At 44.2% G+C, this 25,000-nt stretch overlaps 1 protein-coding gene across 31 annotated transcripts in view; it reads left to right on the forward strand.

Annotated features, from left to right (window-relative positions):
* Positions 1-25,000, forward strand: part of LOC123516083 (titin-like) — a 562,881-nt gene that overhangs the window by 516,870 nt on the left and 21,011 nt on the right. For 20 of the 31 annotated variants that reach the window (XM_045275142.1, XM_045275145.1, XM_045275141.1 and 17 more), the window contains 7 exons: positions 8,491-8,578; positions 11,355-11,393; positions 13,297-13,323; positions 14,649-14,719; positions 15,353-15,464; positions 16,241-16,304; positions 18,361-20,673. In XM_045275142.1, the coding sequence (XP_045131077.1) occupies positions 8,491-8,578; positions 11,355-11,393; positions 13,297-13,323; positions 14,649-14,719; positions 15,353-15,464; positions 16,241-16,304; positions 18,361-20,480 (2,521 nt within the window). In that variant the 3' untranslated portion in view covers positions 20,481-20,673. Of the gene's footprint in view, positions 1-8,490; positions 8,579-11,354; positions 11,394-13,296; positions 13,324-14,648; positions 14,720-15,352; positions 15,465-16,240; positions 16,305-18,360; positions 20,674-23,801; positions 23,871-25,000 lie in introns of those variants that run through there. The other 11 variants (XM_045275169.1, XM_045275167.1, XM_045275166.1 and 8 more) reach the window with 5 other exon arrangements.

The raw sequence follows: 25,000 nt of genomic DNA on the forward strand, positions 1-25,000 counted from the left end.
GCAATTCAGCCAGCGCGCGCACACACACACACACACACACACACACACACATATACACTTTTAAATAACTACTGATTAAAAGGCTTTTTGATTATTGGATAACGTGTGATTGGAAATTGAATAATGGGAAACCGTCATGAAACGAAAACAATTAATAAGTGAAGCATACATACAAACCTTTGATTAATTGCCTTTTATTCCCGGAAAAATATTGCCAAGGGAGCGAATACTTTTATAATTCAGCGGGAAAAATTTTAACATTATTCTTTCCTGTTGAGGCGGGTAATGTTGATGACAAGAGTATAAATGAATAAACCCATCATTTACACTCTAGTCTGATAACTTTTATAGCCACATGATAAAAGTTAGTTACATATCACGCATCATAGGATTTTGCCCCAATGAGGGTATTAGCAGAAGAAAATCAGAGGCAAATGAAAGATAAGGAGGAGAAAACTAGGGGGAAAAATAAGAAGAATTATAAAAAGAAATTAGGAATATATCGAGAGGTATTTCTATCCCCCTACCCCCGCCACTGTCTGTTATAAAAGCATTACGAGAAATATGAATAAAAAGCATAATAGTGATATAATAATGAAGAGTTTTACAGTGAGGCACACAAGATGGTACATTTTTTTTTTTTTTTTTTTCCTTCCTTCGTCTCTTCTTTTTTTTTTTTTCTTCTTTGTGTGATACGAATAAAAAAACATGATAATAATATAATAGTGAAGAGTTTTGCAATGAGGCACAGAAGCACAGGCAGACATTACAGAACCTTCTATTCCTCGAACAGCTGGAGAAAAAAAAAAGAAAAAAAAAACAGCAGGGCTCATTATCCTTAATACTGAAATGAACCTCTTCTGAAGCTCATTTTCCAGCTTGAAAATTCTAGAGTTTGTTTCTCCGCTTCGTGTTTAGCTAAGTTTATCCTCTCTCTCTCTCTCTCTCTCTCTCTCTCTCTCTCTCTCTCTCTCTCTCTCTCTCTCTCTCTCTCTCTCTCTCTCTCTCTCTCTCTCTCTCTCTCTCTCTCTCTCTCTCTCTCTCTCTCTCTCTCTCTCTCTCTCTCTCTCTCTCTCTCTCTCTCTCTCTCTCTCTCTCAAGTGACCAGGGCGGAGCAGAGCCGAAGTGTAACCATTCCCAATCCTATAATTCCATCTAATCCTCTAATTTCTTCCCCTCCTCCCTCCCTCTGAGTGGCCTCGTCTGGTCATTAGGAAAGGAGCTGTGTGACTTTACTGGGATTGACTTATTTAGATCTTGTTCCTGTGATTTTTTTCTCGCTCCAATACACACGGTCTGTCTCTGTCTCGGTCTTTCTTCCTCTCTCTTTCTTTCTCTGTCTGTCTGTCTGTCTCACTCTTTCTCTGTTTGTCTCTCTTTCTCTGTCTGTCTCTCTCTCTCTCTCTGTCTCTCTCTCTCTCTCTCTCTCTCTCTCTCTCTCTCTCTCTCTCTCTCTCTCTCTCTCTCTCTCTCTCTCTCTCTGCTCTATCTCTCAGTTCTAATTCTGCTTTTTCTCTCTCTCTCCTCCTTTCAGTTCTCCTTCTGCCTCCTCCTCCTCCTCCTCCTCCTCCTCCTCCTCCTCCTCCTCCTCCTCCCATCCTTTCCTCTTGACACATACCGCCTTCTTTACTTACCGTTGTTTTCCTCCTTTCCTCCTCCTCCTCCTCCTCCTCCTCCTCCTCCTCCTCCTCCTCCTTCTCCTGTATCTTCCTCTTCTCTTCCTTCACTTTGTTTCAGTCTTCTCATATTTTTCCTTCATTTCTCTTCTTTTCCTCCTCCTCCTCCTCCTCCTCCTCCTCCTCCTCCTCCTCCTCCTCCTCCTCCTCCTCGGGGTCAAGGCCTCGCTGTGGTATTAGTTGAGTTAAAATAGTGTTTAATGAGGCGAGGAAGAATGATTGGAGGTTTTATTTAGTGCTGTTGTTGTTGTTGTTGTTGTTGTTGTTGTTGTTGTTGTTGTTATGAAGATAACTGATACTCCTACTGTTATTTTTACTACTGAAACTACTACTACTACTACTGCTGCTGCTGTTGCTACTATTGCTATTACTATTACTACTACTATTGCTACTGCTGTTGCTATTACTACTACTACTACTACTACTACTACTACTACTACTACTACTACTACTACTACTACTACCACCACCACTGCCACTGCTACTGCTACTACTACTGCTGCTGCTGCTGCTACTACTGCTACTACTACTACTACTACTGCTACTGCCACTGCTGCTACTACTACTGCCACCACCAATACTACTACTACCACTATCACTACCTCTACCACTACTACCTGTAGCTCTACTACTGTTACTACCACTACGACTATTACTACCACTACCACTACCGCTACTATTATTACTACTACTACTACTACTACTACTACTACTACTACTACTACTACTTCTACCACTACTACTAAAGTTACACAAGGAATTTTCCTTACCATCTTATCGGAACCTGGTAAAAAATATAATGAATTAATTTTCACCACCACCACATTCACCACCACACTCACCGCAAGGGTCAGGGAGGTGTGGCTCAAGGGATCGTGTAGTGCTGAGGGAAGGGTGGTGGTGGTGGTGGTGGTGATCATGGTGAGGGTGATGTTAGCAGAGAGAGAGAGAGAGAGAGAGAGAGAGAGATAAATAAAAAATGGTAGTGAAGAAAAGTTTAGTGAGGGGAAAGAAGAGAGGATGAGAATATGAGCAAAGAATGAGGGAAAGAGAAGTAGTGAAGGGAGGGAGGTGAAGGGAAGAGAGAAGGGGGTCAGAGAGCTTTTGTTGCATTATTCTTCGTTTTGAGGTCGTTTCCTGTGTTACTTCCTATGCTTGTTACTCTTCGCCTCCTCCTCTTCCTCCACAAGTTGCATTTTAGGTCGTCCTTCCGTCCATTCCTCTCTCCCTCCTTCCATCTCTCTCTTCTTCCATCTTTAAACACTCACATTACCGATCTTCTCCTTCTTTTCCTCCTCTTGCAACATCAACTCCATTCCTCCCATCTTCAGTCTCCTCTCTCTGTCTCTCCATCTCTAGATTGCCAAATTTTCGTCATCTTCCTCGTCTTCCTCCATCATTTCTTCCTCATCATTCCTTCAGCACCACGTCTCATCTGTGCTTGCCGCCTCATCACCCTCGTCGCCTTCAGGAGCACGATATTTGCATGACGGTTGTGTTAGAGATGATTAAAGGGCGCCCGCTTCTCTGCTCCCTCCCCATCAGGAACTTGTCTTTCCCTGCTGCCATCCACTACTTGCTGACCACCACGAGCTCCCGCCTTAGTGTCCATCAGTGGCTCGTATTCAGAAAAGCTCTTCTCTCTCTCTCAGCATGATTATTTTCACAGGCCACTGAGATGATTAGCCTGGTGCTCACGAATGTTTCTTCCTGTTAAAGTGTAGAAATTGTGTTCATTTGTGACTAGAACCACAGAAATATCCCTGTGTAGCTTCAACTCAAAGTATCTGCAGCTAGTGCTTCTGAAAACGGTCCAAAGCGTCACGAACTGACCCTCTTATGAGCTTCCTGTGTTTGCCTACATTTGGCATATTTGTCGGGAGTTTGCGGTGCGCCAGTTCACATCATTCGTTTGGTAAATTGTGCGGCAAAGTAACAGTTCCGCGTCCTTCGTTCTTTCTCTTTAGTTCCTTTCAAGCAGCGTGGTAGCGAGTGATTGAAAAGGTGAAAGGTGCGTATACGTGTGTGTGTGTGTGTGTGTGTGTGTGTGGGTGGGTGGTGGGTGTTATTGAAAGTAGGAAAGGAGACCAGTTAGGGGCGTGTGAGGAGGCCAAGGGCGGTGGGCAGGAGGGGCACCACTCACCTGAGGCAGACAAGGTGAGGGTGAGCGAAGAACAGCAGGTCATGACTTCACCAAACCAAAGAAGGATAATTGCAAGTTAAAAATGAATAATAGTAATAGAATAAGAATTGAAAGGAGAGGATACAAAAAAATAGTAAAAAACCCAGTCAATATAACCTTTATTTCATTGAGCAGAGAGAGAGAGAGAGAGAGAGAGAGTGACATTATTAGTATTATTTAGCTATAATTACCTCATTGTGTGCGTGAGTATCGACGTGGTGCATGTGGAGGACAAGCAGACATTTAGAAATTTAATTACGTACGTGTTTCATTATTATTATCATTACTACCACCACCGACGTTACTTAGATACACAGAGATACAAAGCACGCTGGTGTCAAGACTAACAATAGCATGTACGCAATCATGGTTTCATATTATCACATCATCAACATCAATAGTAACCTGAACACGTAGCTACTGATTGACTGACAACTGAGAAGTGAAGTGTTCGAATTCCCGGTCCAGCTATAGAAATAATCAAGACAGGTCTCCATCAACACTGCTTCCCGGCTGACCTACTGAGGGGCACCTGTGAATCTGGGGTGAAGACACATGGCCTCGCTGTCCGCTAGGGAAGAGGAATGTCAGTAGTTCCTCCCTTGTTATTGTTGAGTCCCTGTAGTGCTGTTTATGTCACGAAAGTTGGTGACATAGTGTGGCTCGAATACCAGAGTTAGTAAAAGGTTTTTCTTGGTGGCCGGGAAGCGAAGGTGATCCAGAGAGAGAGAGAGAGAGAGAGAGAGAGAGAGAGAGTCTACACTACTTCAGACGGGTTTGATATTTTTCTTCACTTGATCCTGTTTTTCAATACATTTTTCATCTGTATTCCATGTTTTAATTATAAGCATTTTTCTTTCTATTTCCCTGTTGACTATTTTAGTTGCATCTTATTCTGTTTTCCTCGTCTTTCTACTTCGTCAATTCAGCTCCTTCATTCTTTCCTTATTTTCTCTATCTTTCTTTCTCTTTCTCCTCTTCCCTCCCTTCCTCATCTCTTATTCATTCTTTTTTCTTTTACCATTTTTCTCAGTCTCCCATCCTTCCATCCTTCTCTCCTTCTCTCAGTTTTCCATCCTTCTATCTCTTCCTCCTCTTTATCCCCTCACCATCTCTCATTCACTCGTTTTCTTTCACCATTTCTCCCAAGTCTCCCATCCTCCTTCAAATTTTCGGCGCTGCAAAACTGTTAACCCTGCACTGCTCTATCAATGCCAGTCAATCAGTCACTTAATCGATCATTGCTTCTCGTTTTCTTTCATGCTCATCCTTCTCCTTCCTTCTTTGCATCATTTCAACCACCACCACTACCACCATCACCACTCACCACTTCACTAAATTTTCTCTCCTCTTCGTACTTCTCCCGTCAGCTTCTCTCCGGTCAATAAGTCAGTCCGTCAATCAGTCAGTCAATCAATTCATCTTCCTCCCCTTAACTTTATCAATTTCACGACCTCTTCCTCCTTCTCCATCTCACTTGTTTTATATCCTCTTCCTCCTCTTCCTTTTCCCTCACCACCTCCCTAGTTTTCTCTCTTCCTCTTGCTCCTCCGGCCTCCCCCACGTTCGTCAGTTTCCCTCCGTCACTCCCCACTTTCCTCCTCCTCACTTCCTCGCGCCTTGGTTCTCTTCCTTTACGCATGAGGGCTCCGGTAAACAGGCGCGGCTTTCCTTCAACACCGCACCTGCCGCCGCGACGCACCTGTTGACTGGCTGGCTGGCTGGCAATGAGCGGCCAGCCAGAAGAGATGTTAATCCACTACTACTACAAATGCTACTGTTACTACTATTACTACTACAACTACTACTGTTGCTGCTACTACTACTACTACGACTACTACTACTACTACTACTACTACTGCTGTTGCTGCTACTACTACTACCACCACTACCTGCCGTTGCAATCGCCGTTGATTTGATAGTTCTTTTTCTTTAAATGGCCCATAATTCTCTTTTCTTCTAGTTATTTTCCTCATTGGAGTGTTGTACAGTGGTGCGCTTGTGCCGTAGGTTATTTTCCCTAGGTGTTGAAGTGTCTCTGTGTTCATTTACTCCTTTTCTCTCCTGTAAAATATTTGAGGTAGATATTTGTTTTGTTTGAAGAGGTTCTTAAGATTATTATCGTTATATATATTTTTCAGCTTCTGTTCTTAAGCTGCTTTTTATTTATTTATTTATTTTTTTTTTTAGGTTTCTCGGATATTTTTTTTTTATCATTTTAGTGTTAATGGAAAGACGTGTTGCTATCGTTGTTGTTGTTGTTGGTGGTGGTGGTGATTGTTGTTGTTGTTGTTGTTGTTGTTGGTGGTGGTGGTGGTGGTGGTGGTGATAATGGTGGTATTGATTGTTGTTTTTTATTGCCATTGCCAGTGGTGGTGGTGGTGGGGGAGAGGAGGAGGAGGGGAGCTAATTATTGGTGTTAATGGTGGTGATAGTGGCAGTATTGGTGGTGGTGGTGGTGGTGGTGGTGGTGGTGGTGGTTACTGTTATTGTTTTGTTGCGGTGAGTCGAGTCAGTTCTCGTGCTGGTTAAGAGCTCGTATTAAACAGACAGACAGGCAGACAGACAGACAGACAGACAAATAGAAACAGACCGATAGACAGATGGGTAAAGAAATAGAATAAACAGATAAAACAAATGAAGAGACAGACAGGCAGACACAGAGACAAACAGACAAATCATTAATAGATAGGAACAGACAGAAACATAGACAAACAAAAAGAAAATAGTTAAGAAAACGGAATATCAACACCAGAACACGCACACACACACACACACACACACACACACACACACACACACACACACACACACACACACACACACACACACACACACACACACACACAAGGAAGGCAAAGCAGTTGATTGTGTAGGATTAGCTGATCGCTCGCCGGTGACCATCTGTCCTGGGGGCTTGTCAGAGAGAGAGAGAGAGAGAGAGAGAGAGAGAGAGAGAGAGAGAGAGAGATTAAAATGAACAGGAGGAACCAGCCTGCCACCTCCTTCCCCCTACTCCTTACTCTCCCTTCGTTAATTATACCTCCGGGAATAAGAGGCTTGTGTGTGTGTGTGTGTGTGTGTGTGTGTGTCGAGACAGGGAAGGCAGGAGAGATACCAACCACAGGCGGATTAGGCGAAAACAATTTGTGCAGAGAGAGAGAGAGAGAGAGAGAGAGAGAGAGAGATCATGTATAACTCAGGAAATTGGACGCCAATGAACATAATTAATGAAAGACAGAAAGAAATAAACACAAAGAAAGATTCGTACTTGATATTGAATGACAATAACATAAGACACCAAATGGACACACACACACACACACACACACACACACACACACACACACACACACACACACACACACACACACACACACACACACACACACACACACACACACACACACACACACACACACACACACACACACACACACACACACACACACAATTGCAAGGTAGGAATAATCACCTTTAGCATATCTTGTTTTCTTACTGCCTCGCCTCCTTTACATTCCTTCACACCCATTCAGTGCACCTCGTCCCCCCATTCACTCTTCCCTCATTCAGAATAGGCGGCGTGGGTGAAGGGACGGGAAGTGGATGATAGTGGCGAGGAATTGAGCAGGTGGGAGAGGAGGAAGAGGAGGACTAGGAGGTAGAGGAGGAGGGGAACACCTTGCACAGTTAGAAGTGTTGTCTTCCGTGTTGGCGTCGATAAAACTCGTGTTGATTTGGGTTGGATTGTAAACATAATCGTTCCGGAAGGGTTGAATGAGGAACGTAGAGGATGAGAGAGTGGCAGCAGCAGATTTATTGTTCCTTTCTGACTCTTTTTCTTTTCATGAGTATTATTATTGTTGTTGTTTAGGAATCTGTGTGTGTGTTGTTACTTAATTTATTCTTCTTATTCCTACTGCTACTGTTGGTGGTGGTGGTGGTGGTGATGGTGCTGGTATTATTGGTGGTGGTGGTATGGGTGGTGTTGGTGGTGTTGTCATTGCTGCTGGTGATGATTGTAGTGATGGTGTAAATCATGTACTGTTTTCTTCTTTTTTTTTTTTTACATTTTTTAAAGTTTACGTATATTGCAACTTCCAAGGGTAGTTTATAAGAATATCTATAAGTAAATACTAGTCATTCACACACACACACACACACACACACACACACACACACACACACACACACACACACACACACACACACACACACACACACACACACACACACACACTGATGGATAGACAGATAGACAGATAAAAACTTAGGCAAAAAAGACAGATAGACCATGACCATACACACGAAATACATCAGCAATACTACAAAATAGCCCAAACACGAATATAAACCAAAACAAAACACATACCATAAAACAGGAATAAATAAAAATAAATAAATAAAAAAAAACACATAGAAGATCAACCAGCCAAGACGACCGATAAAAAAAACACCCAAAACCCACAAAACCCACAACACACAACAGGTAAACAATCCACAAATCGCCTAACCTCAATCGCTCACCATTCCTCCTATCACAGACAGAATACACGAGGCTCCCATTTCACGCACGCTTCGCCACTTCGACCGAGGCACTCAAGGTCACCGTTTTCTGTCTCTCTCCCTCAGGAACACGAGCCGCTACGTGCACCAGCCAGGCCGCATCGAGGACTACGTGCCCGGATACTCCTCACTCGCCGAGAAGGAGCTGAAGAGGGTGAGTGGGCTGGCGAGTGGGTGAGGAAAATAGTTATACAAGCGAGTAGATGAAAGTTAAAGTATAAGTTTTAAAGGGGAGAACTAGAAATAGGGTAGAAAACTGCCGATAAAGGGGAATAAAATTGAGAGGATGAGTATAAGAGAGAAAAAAGATAGAGTGAGGATTTAATCATAAGGAACTAGAAGGAGGATTAAGTAGTCAAGGAGTTTAGAATATAAGGGTAAGAGGAAATGAAAGAAACAAAGAGGAGATGCAGAGAGAAAAAAGATTAAAATGCTGGAAAACGAGATAGATAAGTGAAAGGGAGACAGGAGAGAAAAGAGATAAGAGTGAGAGAGAGGAAATAACAGACGTAAAGAGAGAGAGAGAGAGAGAGAGAGAGAGAGAGAGAGAGAGAGAGAGAGAGAGAGAGAGTGAAAGCTTAGGAAGTGTGAAGGATGCATGTAGTTTGTGTTACAAGGCAGGAGTGGTGAGGAAACACTTAATGTCAGGCGGAGATGAGTATGATGATAGAGATGGTGGTGGTGGTGTTGGAGGTGGTGATGGTGGTGGTAGAGGTGCTGCTGGTGGTGCTGGTGGTGGTGGTAAGCGCGAGTGGGAATGAGAGAGGAAGGAAAAGTAAAGTTAAGAGGAAAGAAAAGTGTGAAGGAACAAGATGGTGAAAATTTGTAGTAATTAGATATAAAAAGAAATACTAAGTAAAAAAAGATCGAGTGTAAGAAGGGAAGAGGCAGAAAGTCATTATAACTAGATTAGGGGAAGGAAGAGGAGGAGGAGGAGAAAGGAAGACAAAGACACTAAAAGAATTAAAGAAAACAGGAAAAAAAAAAAGATGAAAGGTCGGAAGCAAAGAGATGCAAATAGTTAGCGAAAGAGAGAGAGAGAGAGAGAGAGAAAGAGAGAGAGAAAGAGAGAGAGAACAAACGACAACAGTGTAATTAAGAAGAAAGTAGAGAAAAAGAAAAAAAGAAAGAAGAAACAAGATATAGCACAGTAGGTAAAGAGGAACAAAATTGATAAAGTAAGTAAAGGACGGTCAAGAGGGAAGGAGGAGGAACATGAAGGAAAGAAAGAGAAGGAGAAGAAATAAATGAAATGCAAGTTAGTGGTACGCTCGACTTCCCGCGTGTGTTTGCTGCAGGCGATCAGGGAGCAGGAGCAGGAGGAGGAGGAGGAGGAGGAGAAAGGAGAAAAGGACGAAGTGGTGGAGAAGGAGAAAGAAGAAGAGGTGTTAGGAGAAGGAGGAGGAGGAGGAGGAGAAGGAAGGAGAGAGGGAGGAAAAAAAGTGGTGGAGAAGAAAGAGGAAGAAGAAGAGGTGTTAGGAGCAGGAGGAGGAGGAGGAGGAGGAGAAAGGAGAAAAGGACGAAGAAGTGGTGGAGAAGGAGAAAGAAGAAGAGGTGTTAGGAAAAGGAGGAGGAGAAGGAAGGAGAGAGGGAGGAAAAAAAGTGGTGGAGAAGAAAGAGGAAGAAGAAGAGGTGTTAGGAGCAGGAGGAGAAGAAGAAAGAAAGGAGAGGAGGAGGAAAAAGAGGTGGTGAAGAAGAAAAAGGAAGAGGAGGCGTTGGGGAAGGAACAGTAGGAGGAGGAAGATGAATAAGTGAGGATATTAAGAAGGCCGAGGAAAGAAGAAGGAAGTAAAAATCTATAACGTTGCCTTATGATGCCCTGTGACATTTAGAACATTGACAGTCAACTAAAGAAAGATTCACCAGCGGCATGAAAGTAAGTAAGATTAACCACCAGATAATCTCAAGGAAATAGTGTCTAACAAAATATGTATATAAGTAAAATTAGATTAGACTAAAGATAAAAGGCATGTGATTAAGAGATAGATTTAATTAAACCAATATACGATAAACCAAATAAATGAATAACTAAAAATGTTCATAGGATTTAATAAGTAGATAAAATAATGCAATTTATCATATACTTTTGATCTCATAAACTAACACATAACGAAAGAAAACCACAACCTTTCCTCTGCAAATAGTAACTCATGAAAGCTCGAGGCCAGAGGGGCAAGAATCGAAGGAAAAAGGCAAAGAGTATGTAACTATATGCATTGGCTGAGGTAGTGTAGAGTGATTGACTTACTGAATAAAACTTTAGCGCCGTAGAAGCCAGATGACATGGCGCTGCAGTGGGATGATAAGATAGGGAAAGAAGATTATTTTATGCAGTAATGGAAGAGACATGCAGGACAAAAAGTGGTATAATGTAATTAAGGAAGAAAAGGGGAAAAAAGTCGGTTTAATGATGATTTGTGTTAATATATTTAGTCTCATAATTAAGAAATAAAATGAGTTAAAATAATAATGAAAAATATCAGCAGGAAGGAAGAAATAGTGAGGTGTAGTGGAGAGAAATAAAGAAGGGGAGAAATGGTAATAGTTTGATGGTGAGTTCAGTGATTGTCTTTACTTCCTGTGTGAGTTTGAGCATCTCTCTATTTAAGAATAAAAAAAACCATGAATTAACAAAGATATGGAAGAGATCGGCAGGAGGGAAGAATATAGAGAAACAAAGCAGAAAATTCATATTCTTTGTTTAATGGTGAGTTGAATGAATTTCTTTAGTCCCTGTATTAGTTTGAACATCTCTCTATTTAAGAAAAGAGACATGATGTAATATAGGGACAAAAGATATCGGCAGGAGGGAGAAGATAGAGAAACAAAGCAGAAAAATAATCATATTCTAAGTTTAATGGTGAGTTTAGTGAATTTCTTTAGTCCCTGTGTGAGTGTACGAGTATCTCCCATTTTCCTCTCTTAACAAGGACGTCGCTGTGGTGGACGTGAGTACGAGGAGCTACAAGGTACTACTACCCCACCAATACACTTGTCATGCCACCACGTCTTGCTGTCACATGTAGACTCCATGGAATGATGCATTTTGATGTCATGTCACTGTTCATTACTCTCCTTTACCTTCAATGCTAAAGAATATGACTCGTCTCCCCCAGAGTTATTTTTCATATTTTGCACTAGACAAGTTATTTTGATTATTATGGATTATCATTATTATTTTTTGTTTATATTTTTTTTTCTCTGGCTTGACAGTCAATTCTTGTTTACTGTATACTGTATCGTTATGTTCCATGGTCTGTTTCCATCGCCTGGCTGCATGGGAATGATCTCTCTTTAGTCATGATTTTGTTGACCTAGCTAAGGTTTTGTCTTCATGTTTATTTAGCACCTACAGATTTTTTTTTTTCATCTTTTATGGATGCGTGCATCAGTAAATGTTGTCCTTGTTGTCATGTACTGATATTGCTATGTGTTGTGCAATTTGTCGTGTGTGTGTGTGTGTGTGTGTGTGTGTGTGTGTGTGTGTGTGTGTGTGTGTGGGATGACGGATGTGCTTATAATAGGAATAGCAACTGCAGGGATGTTACGAGTGACAGATAAACAGGTTAAGGTGCAGGAGGATGTGATGGTAATGATGGAGAGCATAATGAGAGACGGTAAAGGTGAAAATCCCAAGTGATAGGAAAACACCCATCAGGCGAGAAGGAGGAGGAGGAGGAGAAGGAAGAGGAGGATCAAGAAAGGCATTGGTAGTGTGAGGTGATTGAGGAAGTGGAGAGAAGAGGATGCTTGAAACAAAGAGGAAGAATCCTAATTAGCTCCCGTGGGCGAGGAAGGTGTGAATTTAGTACAGGTGTGCTGAGAAACAAGTGAGATAAGTTGAAGAGAGGGAGAGAACTAAGGAAATCAAGAGGATTTACCAAGAAATTCATGACTAGAAGATTGAAGAAGGAAGTTGATGTGTTTCAAGGTTTAATATGAAACAAGTTATGCCTGTAGGTATGTGCTGAGGCAGAATGAAGAAAAAAATCAGCGTTCTATGAGGTTGGCAGCGAAGGATTAGGAGTGTGTTGGTGCACAATGAGAAAGAATAAGAAAACTGCACAGTTTGTTATAAGACAGGGTGTGCGCTAAAACAAGTTAATTAAGAGTGTGCTAAGAGAGTGAAGTTTATGTGAGGTTTGAGAGGCAGAGTCAGGTAGTGAATGTGTCTATGAAGTTGTTTCAAAGGCAGGATATGTGCTGAGAGAAGTTTAGAAATGTGAAAATATAATGAGAAATGTAAAGCTGAGTGAATGTTTAGTGAGGTGTGGATGTGTGGTGAGGCAGGCTGAGGCAGTGAGTGTCTCAAGTATGCTCTAAGACCGAATATATGATGAGACAAGGTTAGAAAGGTGAGAATGTAGCGAGAAATGTAAAGCTGAGTGAGTGTTTAGTGAGGTGTGGATGTGTGGCGAGGCAGGCTGAGGCAGTGAGTGTGTCCCAAGTTTGTTCTAAGGCAGGATATGTGTTAACCCCTTCAGTACTGTGACGCATTTTTATCTTGAGTTTTTCGGTGTGAATAAACGATTTTATTGACATTAGGAAGGGTCTATGGAGGTCAGAAGATTAATGTCCCCAGTCTTCACTATTTCAATCCCCACATAAGTTTCTGAAGCTGCATAAAATCACCAAACAGTAAGCAAAATGAATATGGAAACGCGTCACGGTACTGAAGGGGTTAGGAGTGTTGCAGTGTTTCTAGAAAGACAAAGTTGAGTGACTGTTTAGTGAGGTGTGGATGTGTGGCGAGGCAGGCTGAGGCAGTGAGTGTGTGTCATGAGGTGGAGCGAGGAGACACACAACACACCATGCACACTGATGCCCGTCGCCTCATTCACACTGCTCTCTTCTCTTCCATGTTGCCACCAGAACCCGGACGCTGATGTTAAACTAGAGGTTGGTTTTTCTTCCGTGCATCTTCTACCTTCAAAAATTTCCTCGCTTTATTTATCACTTCCATTTAACTCTCCTTATATCCTTCCCTCGCTTTCATTCCTTCCTTCCTTCCTTCGTTAACTGATTCCTTTCTATCCACACTAGTCTTCTTGGCTTACTGGTTCTGTTCTTACGTGTTTTTTCTTCCTCTATTCTTTGAGCTGCCTTCCTTCCTTCCTCTCTTCCCTCTTTCCTTATTCTCTTCCTTCTTCTTTCCCTTCAGGAGCTTCTTACCTTCCCTCCTTCTGGTATTTTGTCTCTCTGAATAATCTTTCCTTTTTATGGATAAACTTTACCTCATTCACACTCTTATCTATCTTCTGTGGTTTGTTTGTGTGTGTGTGCGTGTTTATGTAGACTTGCTTTGACTTCTCTTGGGTGTAACAATCTCTCTCTCTCTCTCTCTCTCTCTCTCTCTCTCTCTCTCTCTCTCTCTCTCTCTCTCTCTCTCTCTCTCTCTCTCTCTCTCTCTCTCTCTCTCTCTCTCTCTCTCTCTCTCTGGACGTTACACAATATCATTCATCTCTCTCCTGTTTCCATTTCACGCAAATTAATCCCCAAGGGTCTCGCTTACAAAAGCCTTCCATTACTTGTTTTCCTCTGTGTTTGGGTGTGTGGTATTGTGTTCTTCCCTCTAATTAATTTTCCTTCCTTTATAAAAGTTTTAAGTTTGATTTATATTTTTGTTTAATCTAACATTAAACTTTTCTTTTGTATATTCTAACATCCATGCATTGATTTTTAAGTTTTGATTTTGTTTTACTGATTTTTAGATAGATGATAGTCATGAAAGAATTTTACTGATCAGTGGTTTGACTTACATAAAAGGATCTAATTCATATGTGCTGGTTTCTTGTTCGCTTCGGACAAATTATACTGAACGAACCTTTAAAACGAATGAGTCATAGTAGTAGTAGTAAATTTGTAATAGTAGTAGTAGTAGCAGTAGTAGTAGTAGTAGTAATAATAATAATAATAATAATAATAATAATAATAATAATAATAGTAGCAGTAATAGTAATAGTTATAGTTGTATTAAAAGAAACAACAACAGTAACAGTAGTAGTACTATTATAGAAAAAATAACAATAACGATAAACAATCAGAGTAAAAATAATCAATAACAACACAAAAAGAATCAAACCATACTATTGAAAGTAATAGCCTTAGGTAGCCCAGAAGGTCACCACACACCGCGCCTTCATCACAGGTAAGGCCCAGTGCGGGAAGTGTTTGGCATCATCTTGGTACCTTCTAACACGCTCTTTCTTTCCCTCTCGTTTCAGTCCCAATCCCAGGAGCCGCCGCCGGTGTCCGTCAATCATAGGTTTGGGTCGCAGATGATGTCAATGACCCAGTAAGTATAACTAAGATTTTTATTTTGGGGTCTTATGATATAAATAAATACTTTTCTTATCTAAACTAATAGCATATTCTCTCTCTCTCTCTCTCTCTCTCTCTCTCTCTCTCTCTCTCTCTCTCTCTCTCTCTCTCTCTCTCTCTCTCTCTCTCTCTCTCTCTCTCTCTCTCTCTCTCTCTAATACGTTCAAAAACACTTGTGCTTAGTTTTCATTTCTTGATATTTACAACAGAAGTGTTATTTTCGCAGATGACAAGATTATGAAAAATGGTTCTGGATTACCTTATTTTTTTTTCTTTTTTTAGTTTTACAATTCACGAAATACAATTACTGTATTAAGGTTTTGTAATTAATGTTTCAACAGTGCTGCAATTCCTCTTGAAACCATAATTCCCACAGGAGCAATACGGCGTCACCATTATGTAGCCTTTGTTTCCTTCTCCCACAATTTGGATTAGTCTTCAGTGTGCCTTTTCTCATTTTTTTCTCCCTTTCTGTCTGTTTGCTCCCCTTAACCAGAAACCTTCCTACATTAAAAAAATATATAAATGAATAAATGAACGAACCTAATCTTCTCTTATTTTCAGTCCCTTAATCACAATTGACTAACCGTTCCTCTCCCTTCCGCAGTGCCTTGAAAGAATCAGGATACGAAAGCGACAGCACACTAGTGTTCAAGAAGCGAGAGGACGCCCGCCGCCTCGCCCCCGACCCTCGCAAGACCAGCCAAGTGTACCGCCAGGTGAGACTCTGCTTCTCGCAAGGCACGACCTGTAAACAGATCAGATACACTTTGTCACTTTCAATAATGCCACGCCTCGCAATAAAGGGATGCAGGTGTAGGCAGAGTCAACGTTAACCAGCTACCAAACACAGCTCGCCTCCTTTGCTTCTCTGTCTCCGCTGCCATTTAAAGATCCAAGGACACACGAGTCTGAGACAATCATTGAGTTTCTAACTTCACTTTGTTAGTTTGTTACGCCTTTGTACTCGAGCTGAGGAGAGGAGACCGGGCTGAGCAACTTGCATTACGAGCTCACACAGTGCACAGGGTGTTGCATCCTCTTCATCCCCTGGACGGGCAAAGGGCACCTGTTTTTCGTGGGCTTGCTTCATGTGGTTTAGTCACGGTTTCCTCAACAGTCTTCACGTAGCCTTTCCACTTGTTGTTCTGATAGTCTGTGTAATGTGAGTTACTTTTTTTGTGATAGCCATTATAATAGGTGAATATGGAGATAGAAGTGTTTCTCATTTAATTTTTGAGGTGTTGATTTATTCATTTATTCATTTCATCATTTTCTTTTTTCTATATTGTTTTATTATTTATTTATGGTTTTTTTCTTTGTGTGTGTGTGTGTGTGTGTGTGTGTGTGTGTGTGTGTGTGTGTGTGTGTGTGTGTGTGTGTGCGCGCATAATTCTATTGTGTCAATGCAGAAATAATCTATGAAAGGAATCAGTCGTTTTTTACGCACGAGAGAGAGAGAGAGAGAGATTCAGTGAGACGTTCTTTGCTTCAGATCCAGCGAGGAGGCGACATCCCCATCACTGGCCTGCAGAAACCCAACCCTCCGAAGCCCAAAGGTAAAATATCTCCTCCTCCTCCTCCTCCTCCTCCTCCTCCTCCTCCTCCTCCTCCTCCTCCTCCTCCTCCTCCTCCCCCTTCCTCTTCCTCTTCCCTTTCTTCTTTCTCTTTCTCCTCCTTTTTATTCTTTCTCTTTCCTCCTCCTCCTCCTCCTCCTCCTCCTCCTCCTCCTCCTCCTCCTCCTCCTCCTCCTCCTCCTCCTCCTCCTCCTCCTCCTTCCTTTCCTTCTCCGTGCTCAAGTTCAATCCCTCTCCCTATCACTGAATGCTGCTCCTCCTTATCCCTTTACCCACATCTGCATCTTCCTCCCTTTCCCCTGTATGTTCCTCGAGTGTCCTGTCATTGCAGGGACGCCAAGCTTGTCTGTTCTTTAACTCACCTGTTTTGTTGTGTTTCATTAATGTTTGAAAGTTTCTATTGTGTTTGATTGCAGTGTTTGGTTCACTGTTTTTTTTTTTCACATTTTACTTTTGTGTGCTAGTTTTCATTAAATTCACTAATATATTTTATCATAAACTGAGTTATGATGTGTTCTTGTGCTAACTTTTTTCTTTTTTATTTTAAACCCTTATATGTTTCCCGCCACCATCCTCCACTCACTGCCTCCATCACCACCGCCAAACCCACTCCACCATCACCACCTAAACCATCACGTGTATTGCCACTACCACCACCACCACCACTACTACCATCCCCCACTATCATCCCCCAAAGCCTTCCCTGCCCTCCACTCTCCCCACCCATGGCTGTTGTGACGATTTTCTATCTTTTTTTGCTGCCCCAAGTATTGGTTCCTCCCAGGTCACTTCCTGTGGTAGGCCCTTGTGGAGTCTGGTGGCGGGAGTCCTGATGCACCTCTTTCTGCCCCTCCTCGGTGCCTCACAACCCCAACGCCTTTGTTTTGTTCTCGCACACACACAACTGAATGAATCTTGCCTGAGTTACTTAGTACTGAATGGCACGAGCTCATCACTAAGTATTTTTGGCCATCGCTATTTCGCATGTCTTTTTTTGTGTTATTCATTATTCACTTAAGCTGTATGGCCTGCGTTTTGTGCTCGCCAGGTCTTTTTGTGTTCACTGCAATACCACTGCCTCCACCAGCACCACCACTGCAGCAAGTCACCATCACCACCACCAAAGTCACCACCACCTACCTTATCCACCACCACCACCCCGACCACTACCAAAATGTCCTTAATTAATAGATGTCTGCACATGGCAGTCTCCACATTCACATTTAGTCAGTCATAGAAATTTGATAGATGTTTGATACACCACCCTTCTTAAAACAATTATGAGATACGTGCCTGACTGTCTTTTAGGATCTATTTATCATAAATAATACATGTCTCTCTAGAAGTACTACTCCTGAATTTACTTTTATTCTACTTAAATAGTTTGACAGTCTCTTAAATGTGTCTTTTGTAACTTAATTAAACATATTCACTCCTTCCCAGTACATTTTCTGCACACTTGCTTCTCTCTGTGGTAAGTCTTCTGAGAGCCTTCACTTAGAAATATTTGTACATGTCTACTTTCCTCTCTCCCTTCTTCCAACACTTCCTATAATTCATCCCCCTCCCCTCCTTATCTCTTGCACCGCCTCTTCTCCATCTGCTCCTGCACCCTTCCGAAAGCATGCACGCGTCGATTCAGCGCAAAAAGTCGCTCAGCTGAGACGTTGTAAATACACTCTCGCGCCACCCGAGGCTACCAATGCAAGCATAGGTAGTCCGAATGTGTGCACGACGAAGCTCTTGTCGCAAAAAAGTAAACAAAGTCGAAGAAAATGCACGCCAAGATTGCCTGTAGAAGCACTTCGTTGGATTTTTTCTGTAGAGTTGATGATTTCGCCTGAGGAATGCCCACACGAGCACTGCCTCTCTGCCCCTCCACCTCTGTGCTGCCGCTTGCTTCACAAGGCACAGACATAGGAACCATGGTAGAACAGCGCACACCAGAACAACACAAGCCTAGGAGGCCCTCATGAGGCTCCCTGCACCCTTCATTGGATGGCATTGAGTGGAAGGCCTTATGACGTCCTTCTTGCAGAGGAGTACTACGTGGTGTATTCTGACCTCGACCTCGGCCTCCACCATCCGTCCCTCTCCGACTTGTTCCTGACTTACGGCCAGACCCGCATCATGGCGCCTCCCACCAAACCTCCCATGCACACGTTTGGTGACAAGAAGAGATCTGCCCCATCTAAGGTAATCGTGGCTCCGTCCCCGCCGCGCCGCATCTCGTCCAAGTGGCATCCATCTCTCATGAAGGCAGGCAAAGACCGCCCGCCAGTGCCCTCCGCGCGGTCCACCTCAGCGGAGCGTGTTCGAGAGACTCGGGCTCTTTATTCTACGTGGCACCGAGAAAAGGTGGCTCGGTCCAGGGAGAAGCTTGGTTCCTCCAATACTAAGACTACTTCACTTGGACGATCGCTCTCAGCTGCAAAGCAGACACAGGAAGTGAGAGAAAACTTTCTGAAGGGCCGCCGTACTGTCTCAGAATCTCGATTCACCATCGAAGATCGAGAAAACTCACCTCCACGGAGAACAGCACCTCCAGCCAAGACTAAGAGTCCTCTCAGACACTATGAGAGTCGGGACAAACTGCACTACAGATCTTCACAGAGGGATATATTGGTAGACAGGAGTCTTCCAATCAGACAGCAGGATCATGCAGCCCCACATGTGCTAGGCCACACCAGGTCACTCAGCGCTGATACCTCCAGGAAGTGGTCTAACACCTCGGCTGACAGCGGTCGCAGCGTGATGAGACACACGGTGAGCAGCATGAACAAAATCAAACGAACATCACTTCAGCAAAGCCATTCCGATGGGCCGTGTCAGGCATCCCGAAGCAGCAGCGCCGACAGTACCTGTAGAAGACGACGAAGCAGTTGTCTATCTCCAGAGTCCCAGCCTGCTAGCCGCAAATCCCCAGTCAGTAGGAAGGACAGCCGTCCCCGTGGGTCTCCTTATTCTGATATCTCCATGGAGGCTCCTGATGACAAAAAGCTGAAACAGAGTGAGAGTTTTGACACTACCCAGAGCAACGAGACTGGCTACTCAAGCATGATCGACCTTTCGCCCTCACCAACACCCGAGAAAAAAATCGTCGCTGAGGAGAGTGAAAAGCGACCCAGAAAGAAGTCGGAGCCTCCATCCTCACGATCTCAGTCTTCCCCCGTCCGTCGCTCACGTTTCTCGGCGTCCTTCAATGAGCAGCGGAACAAATGGGAGGCCATAACTCGCGGGGACGCTGTTGGTGGTCGTTTGTCACGTAGCACCTCGCGCAGCACCTCGCCCCTTCGCTCCCTGCAGTTAGTTCGTCAGGTGAGCAGCAGCTTCAAGGACATCCCCACAGAGGTTTCACTTTCCAGCCCTGCGCCCCGACGTAGCAGATCACTTGACGTCCTCACTCCCTCTCCACACTCCCACCCTCGCCGCTACCGCCAGTACATCCTTGAGCTAAGAAATGCAGCCCCAAGAAGCGCCCGAATCTCGCAGCTAAGGAGGCTTTTTACATCTCTTGAGCGCGTCCATCGCCTTGAACACTCTGTGAGCAGCGTGGAACTGTCTGTTGCTGAAAGTCGGTCTCAAGCCATAATAGACTTCGAGACGTGGAAGGGATTGCGAGAGAAGGAGAGGAAAGCTCTGGAGTATAATGTCTTGCTGAAAGAGTTGAATGTTGCCCAAAGAGAGAAGGAGTTCCTTTACAAAGTGACGCCAGAAAAGAAGTGGGCAGGTGACTGCCGGCTGAGGGGACGGGATGCACATGTCACAGATTTACGTGATAAATTTTCTACCATCTCTGATAACACCTCAGAAGTCACTTATAAGCGGCGTCGTGAATTAGAGAACTCTAAGGACACTTACCGTGGCCTGTGGCGAGGATCGTCAGTACGCGATCTCTCCCATATGTACCAGGACCCTGAACGCCGCCGCAGCAGCAGCAAGCGGGGCTCTAGTCTGAGTCTTTCGCGTGAAGACTCTGGTTTAAGATCCCGAGGATTGTGGACCAGTCTCAGCCTGGAGCAAGTAAATGCATTTCGTGACCACCTCGCAGAGATTTACGGATCGATGCAAAGTATCCGCTCTTGGAGGGAGAGAAAACAGAGAAACCAAGGCAAAGGACAACATCGAGCTCAGCAGAGCTCTCTAATCACAAAGTAGATGTGGCAGAGACTGGACGTGCTCTCGCAGATAAATTGCGTACTTTGCACAGCCGTACACCCTCTGAGCCTTCCAAACGATCACCTGTCAGACAACCATCACCCACACGGGCCACCAAGAGCACTAGCAGTCTTACAAACGTTGAGGACCAGAGACGGCAGCTATCCAAGCAACTCTCTATTGAATTCCAGGAAAAAGTTATGGAACAAAAGTCTAGTCAAGGTGTAGCATCTGCCCCAGCCACTCTGGACACCTTGCCAGTTCCCGATGTCTCACTCTCCATTAGTCCCGAGAGCCTCTCACGATCCTCGCCACGCACGTGCTACTCTCTAGACATATCAGACTCATCAGAACCTAACTCCCTCAACTCAGACCAACTGTTGCTAGTCGTCCAGAAACCCGGCAGGTCTGGCCGCAGCCAAAGCCTCCCGCCTGATCCAGAACCAGCCAGTGACCCTGAATCGAGCGACTCAGAGGTGTCAGTGAGAACTGTCGTGCACAAAGACGTCGCAGGAAAAGTTAAGTTCTTTGAGAAACGAGCACGTCGTAACTCCAGGTCGTCAGAGCGGCACTCGTCCCGTGGCAGCCAGCTTAACGTGGACGAGGTGCCCCATTACGCGACCCTACCGTCCCGCTTAAAGCAGCAGTCCCAAAGTAAACTGCTCTCCCAAAACTATCTCCCTGAGAGATCAGTTTCATCTGTAAACCTGAACAGTAAAGCAGACGTTGCCTCGCAAGTATGGCGGATGTATGACAAAACAAACCCAGTCAGTGGATCATCAGTGCAACGCTTGGCTGAAACATCAATGGAGCCACGTGACCAGAGGAATCCGACATCTCATTCTCGGTCTTACTTGTATAATGTCAAGACAGGTGATGTCAATAGATTAAAGCTTCGATTTGAGAGTCCTGAAGACATCAGACGACGCACCAGATCACTGCCAAATGTGAACGGCCCTTTATCTCGCGTGACTCCAACAGGGAGAACGATTGTTCGAGGCCAAGAGGCAGGTGACGTGCAATTCATGAAAGCCAGATATGAGACACCAAGGAGGTCTCGCAGCCCTGAGCGATGGCAACCGATCCGTGATGAGTATTTGCCCAAATCTAAACTAACATCAACCATGCAAACACTAGCAACCCGTTCTCCTTCATTCCGAGAGCCCGATACTATTGAAAGACTTGCTCGAAAGGATTCTGTAGAGAAAGCTGTTTTGCGCCGTGTTCACACGGGTAATGTAGAGGCCTCCGTGGATCGCCTTGAAAGGAAGAGGCAAGAAAGAGGTTCAGGATTGTCTATCATCGGTCAGATGTATACTTCCACTCCTTCGATGAAGGAACTGGCAAACATGGCTCCCCTCGTCCCGCCTCGTCCTCCTCCACCACTTATGGGCCCACAGAAGCCACAGAGGATGAGTCGTAGCAACCCACAGCCTCTGTTAACCTCAACACCCACTCCGTCACCTATCGACGTCCGCGCTGCCCACAAACAGCGGGCTTTGAGTGTGCAGGAACCAGTCTGTCCGCCACCCATCATGGTTCACCCTCCGCCAGGTTCGTCAGCCACTTTTTCGAGCCAGTCTGGCCTCTACAATGCTGACGCTCATCGTCCCAAGGCAAGATACACTCCACAGGAATCATATGGCGGAGGACCTTCGTCCCGACCCTCTCGTTATGGTGGACCCAACTGGACGCAGTCATTGGAACGCCCACAGAGGGTGACCCGTGCCATGACCCATTCTGCGCCGCCACCGCCAACTCCAGACAACCAGTACCACCACGCTGGCCGCCATCTTCACCAGACACGAAAAATCTCCCCTGCTGATTACCACACGTACTCCCAGCCGTACTCCCACGTGACCCATACCTACTCCCAACCCTCACGTCAGCGTCAGTCCTATCCGCACCACTCTCACAGTCCGGGGCGGGAGCAGAGCTGCGGCAGCAAGGCAGTCTCCTGGAAAGGTGCAAGAATTTTGTATTTCATCGTCTAGCCATGACTGTTTGGAATCCCTCCTCGGTGACGGCTTTTCTGTCCCTCGACTATCGTTTCCTCTTCAGTAGTGATTGGAACGTCGTCTTTTTTTCTATTCAAGTCCTTGAGATGTGCTATTGTTCCCCACACACTCTGTTTAAATGATTCTTCTGTTTAATCGTTTCGCGTCGGCAGGATGACTAGCTTCCAAACCTTCTCCGATAACAATAGCTATTTTGTCATACAACACTAGGGTAAATATACCTACATATTCCCAGCCTTATCCTCCTCCTGTCTTCCCACCCCACACAGAGCCATGAAAATGTTTCAAAGGTGCTATTTATGCAGTGTTTATTCAACCTATTCTTAGTTCCTCTTTGGTAAGTGTTTGGCAGTGTGTTGATCCCTCGAGTGTCTGTTTCGAAGGTCACTACGTCTACGTTGAGGCCGACAGGAGGTAATATCTCTCTCTCTCTCTCTCTCTCTCTCTCTCTCTCTCTCTCTCTCTCTCTCTCTCTCTCTCTCTCTCTCTCTCTCTCTCTCTCTCTCTCTCTCTCTCTCTCTCTCTCTCTCTCTCTCTCTCTCTCTCTCTCTCTCTCTCTCTCTCTCTCTCTCTCTCTCTCTCTCTCTCTCTCATTTGGAACCCTAATTGAATGTTTGTTTTAGTTTTGTCTTGTACCTTCCCCCACATCCTGTTTGTTTTTCTTTCGTCTGTTATCATTATTGACATCATCCTTTTTTCCCTTTTCACTGTCACAAATGTGTTTTGCGCTTCCTCCTTCTCACCATTATCAGTTATTCATACCTTTTTCTCCATCATTGTAATCATTCCTTCAGTTCTTGAGCACCAATAGCAGCACATTATTGCGGTCAGTTCTTTCGCCTCACTTAAACTCTTTCCTCCACCATTCATTCAGGTCTTTCTGCTTCTCTATTTCTTTATTAGAGTAGATTTTGTCTCCTCTCTAAATCATTCCTTTTTTTCCGTTCAGTGTTGTTCTTCCGTTCTTGCTTCACTTTAGTTCCTCTTGTTTCTATTAAGACTCACTCTTTTATTCTTTCCTCTACATTCCTCTTTGTTTTCATGTTTTATGTAGTTTCGTCCTTGCATTTTACTTCCTTCAACCCTCCTTTTTTTTCTCTCTTATCCTTCAGTCATCTACATCTTTCTTATTCATGTGTTTTCTCCTGGCTTCTTTCCTTCTAATCCTCCACTATTTTTCCTACTCTCATTCATTTCTGCTCTCTTCCTTCACACATTTTTGCCCTTTCATTGTTGTTGCCCTCAGCCCTCCGTCCCTCCCTCATCCCCATCACTCCCTCACAGTGTCCATGTTTTGCCCCAGAGCCCCTGATTGGTCCTCTACCGTTCTCTTACCTGTCGGCGGCGCAGCGGTCACCACCCGCTCGGCCAGGTAATGAAGGCAAAACACTATTTCACCTGTTGGCCGCCTTGCAACCTGGCTAGTGGGTCTATAACCTGGCTAGTGACTGCAGCATAATTAGTGTAAAAATGATAAACTGGCTATCTATCCGGGAGTCTGCAACATGGTTTCAAAACTGCATGCAACCTTGTCTTCGAATGTGTGTGTGTGTGTGTGTGTGTGTGTGTGTGTGTGTGTGTGTGTGTGTGTGTGTGTGTGTGTGTGTGTGTGTGTGTGTGTGTGTGACCTACCTAGTATGGGAACATAAACTATGTTCTCACGTCACTTGGTTGATTTAAAGCGCTCGTGTGTGTGTGTGTGTGTGTGTGTGTGTGTGTGTGTGTCATTGTACGTAATATCTAGATTGAATATGAATGAGGATGTAACAGTATATTCTCCTTACATAAAGATTCACAGCAAACATCTCTGCAAAGTGTTGTATGATGACAAACTCCTGTATGTATTGTTATGAGCGAGTGCCTGCTATTTGGTGTTGCGGGGTGTGTCGCAACTAGTATTGTTGTTGAAACTGTGGTGCAGACTTCTCTTCTTGCAGCCATGTACATAACAAAGGAACAGAACAAGTGCCAGTAATGGTATAATTTGTAGCCTACCATTAACCCTTCTCCCTCCCTCCCCACCCACACTCTTTCCTCCTTTTTGCTCTTCGTTCCTTCTCTCCGCCCTTCCCACCTCCGTTTTACTGCTCTTTGTGGCTTCAAAAGCGAGTAGTACAACACATAGTCCCGGTAACATCTTGTACAGACTAACATTTTATTGCTTCTAATGTGTGTATGTGTGTGTATGGATGGGGGCGCTTTGTATCTCCAGTCATGGGGAGAAGTGTAGCACAGGTGTGTGTGTGTGTGTGTGTGTGTGTGTGTGTGTGTGTGTGTGTGTGTGTGTGTGTGTGTGTGTGTGTGTGTGTGTGTGTGTAGCCAAGCCAAGCTAAGCAAAGTGTGTGTGTGTGTGTGTGTGTGTGTGTGTGTGTGTGTGTGTGTGTGTGTGTGTGTGTGTGTGTGTGTGTGTGTGTGTGCTTTGTTTAGGTTCGCTTTCTTTTCACTCCGTTTGGTTGTATACTTTCCTCCTCTCTCCTTGCCCTCCTGCGCAGTCTCAAGGTG

The sequence above is a fragment of the Portunus trituberculatus genome, chromosome 40 (genome assembly GCF_017591435.1).
Source record: "Portunus trituberculatus isolate SZX2019 chromosome 40, ASM1759143v1, whole genome shotgun sequence".
NCBI lineage: Eukaryota > Metazoa > Arthropoda > Malacostraca > Decapoda > Portunidae > Portunus > Portunus trituberculatus.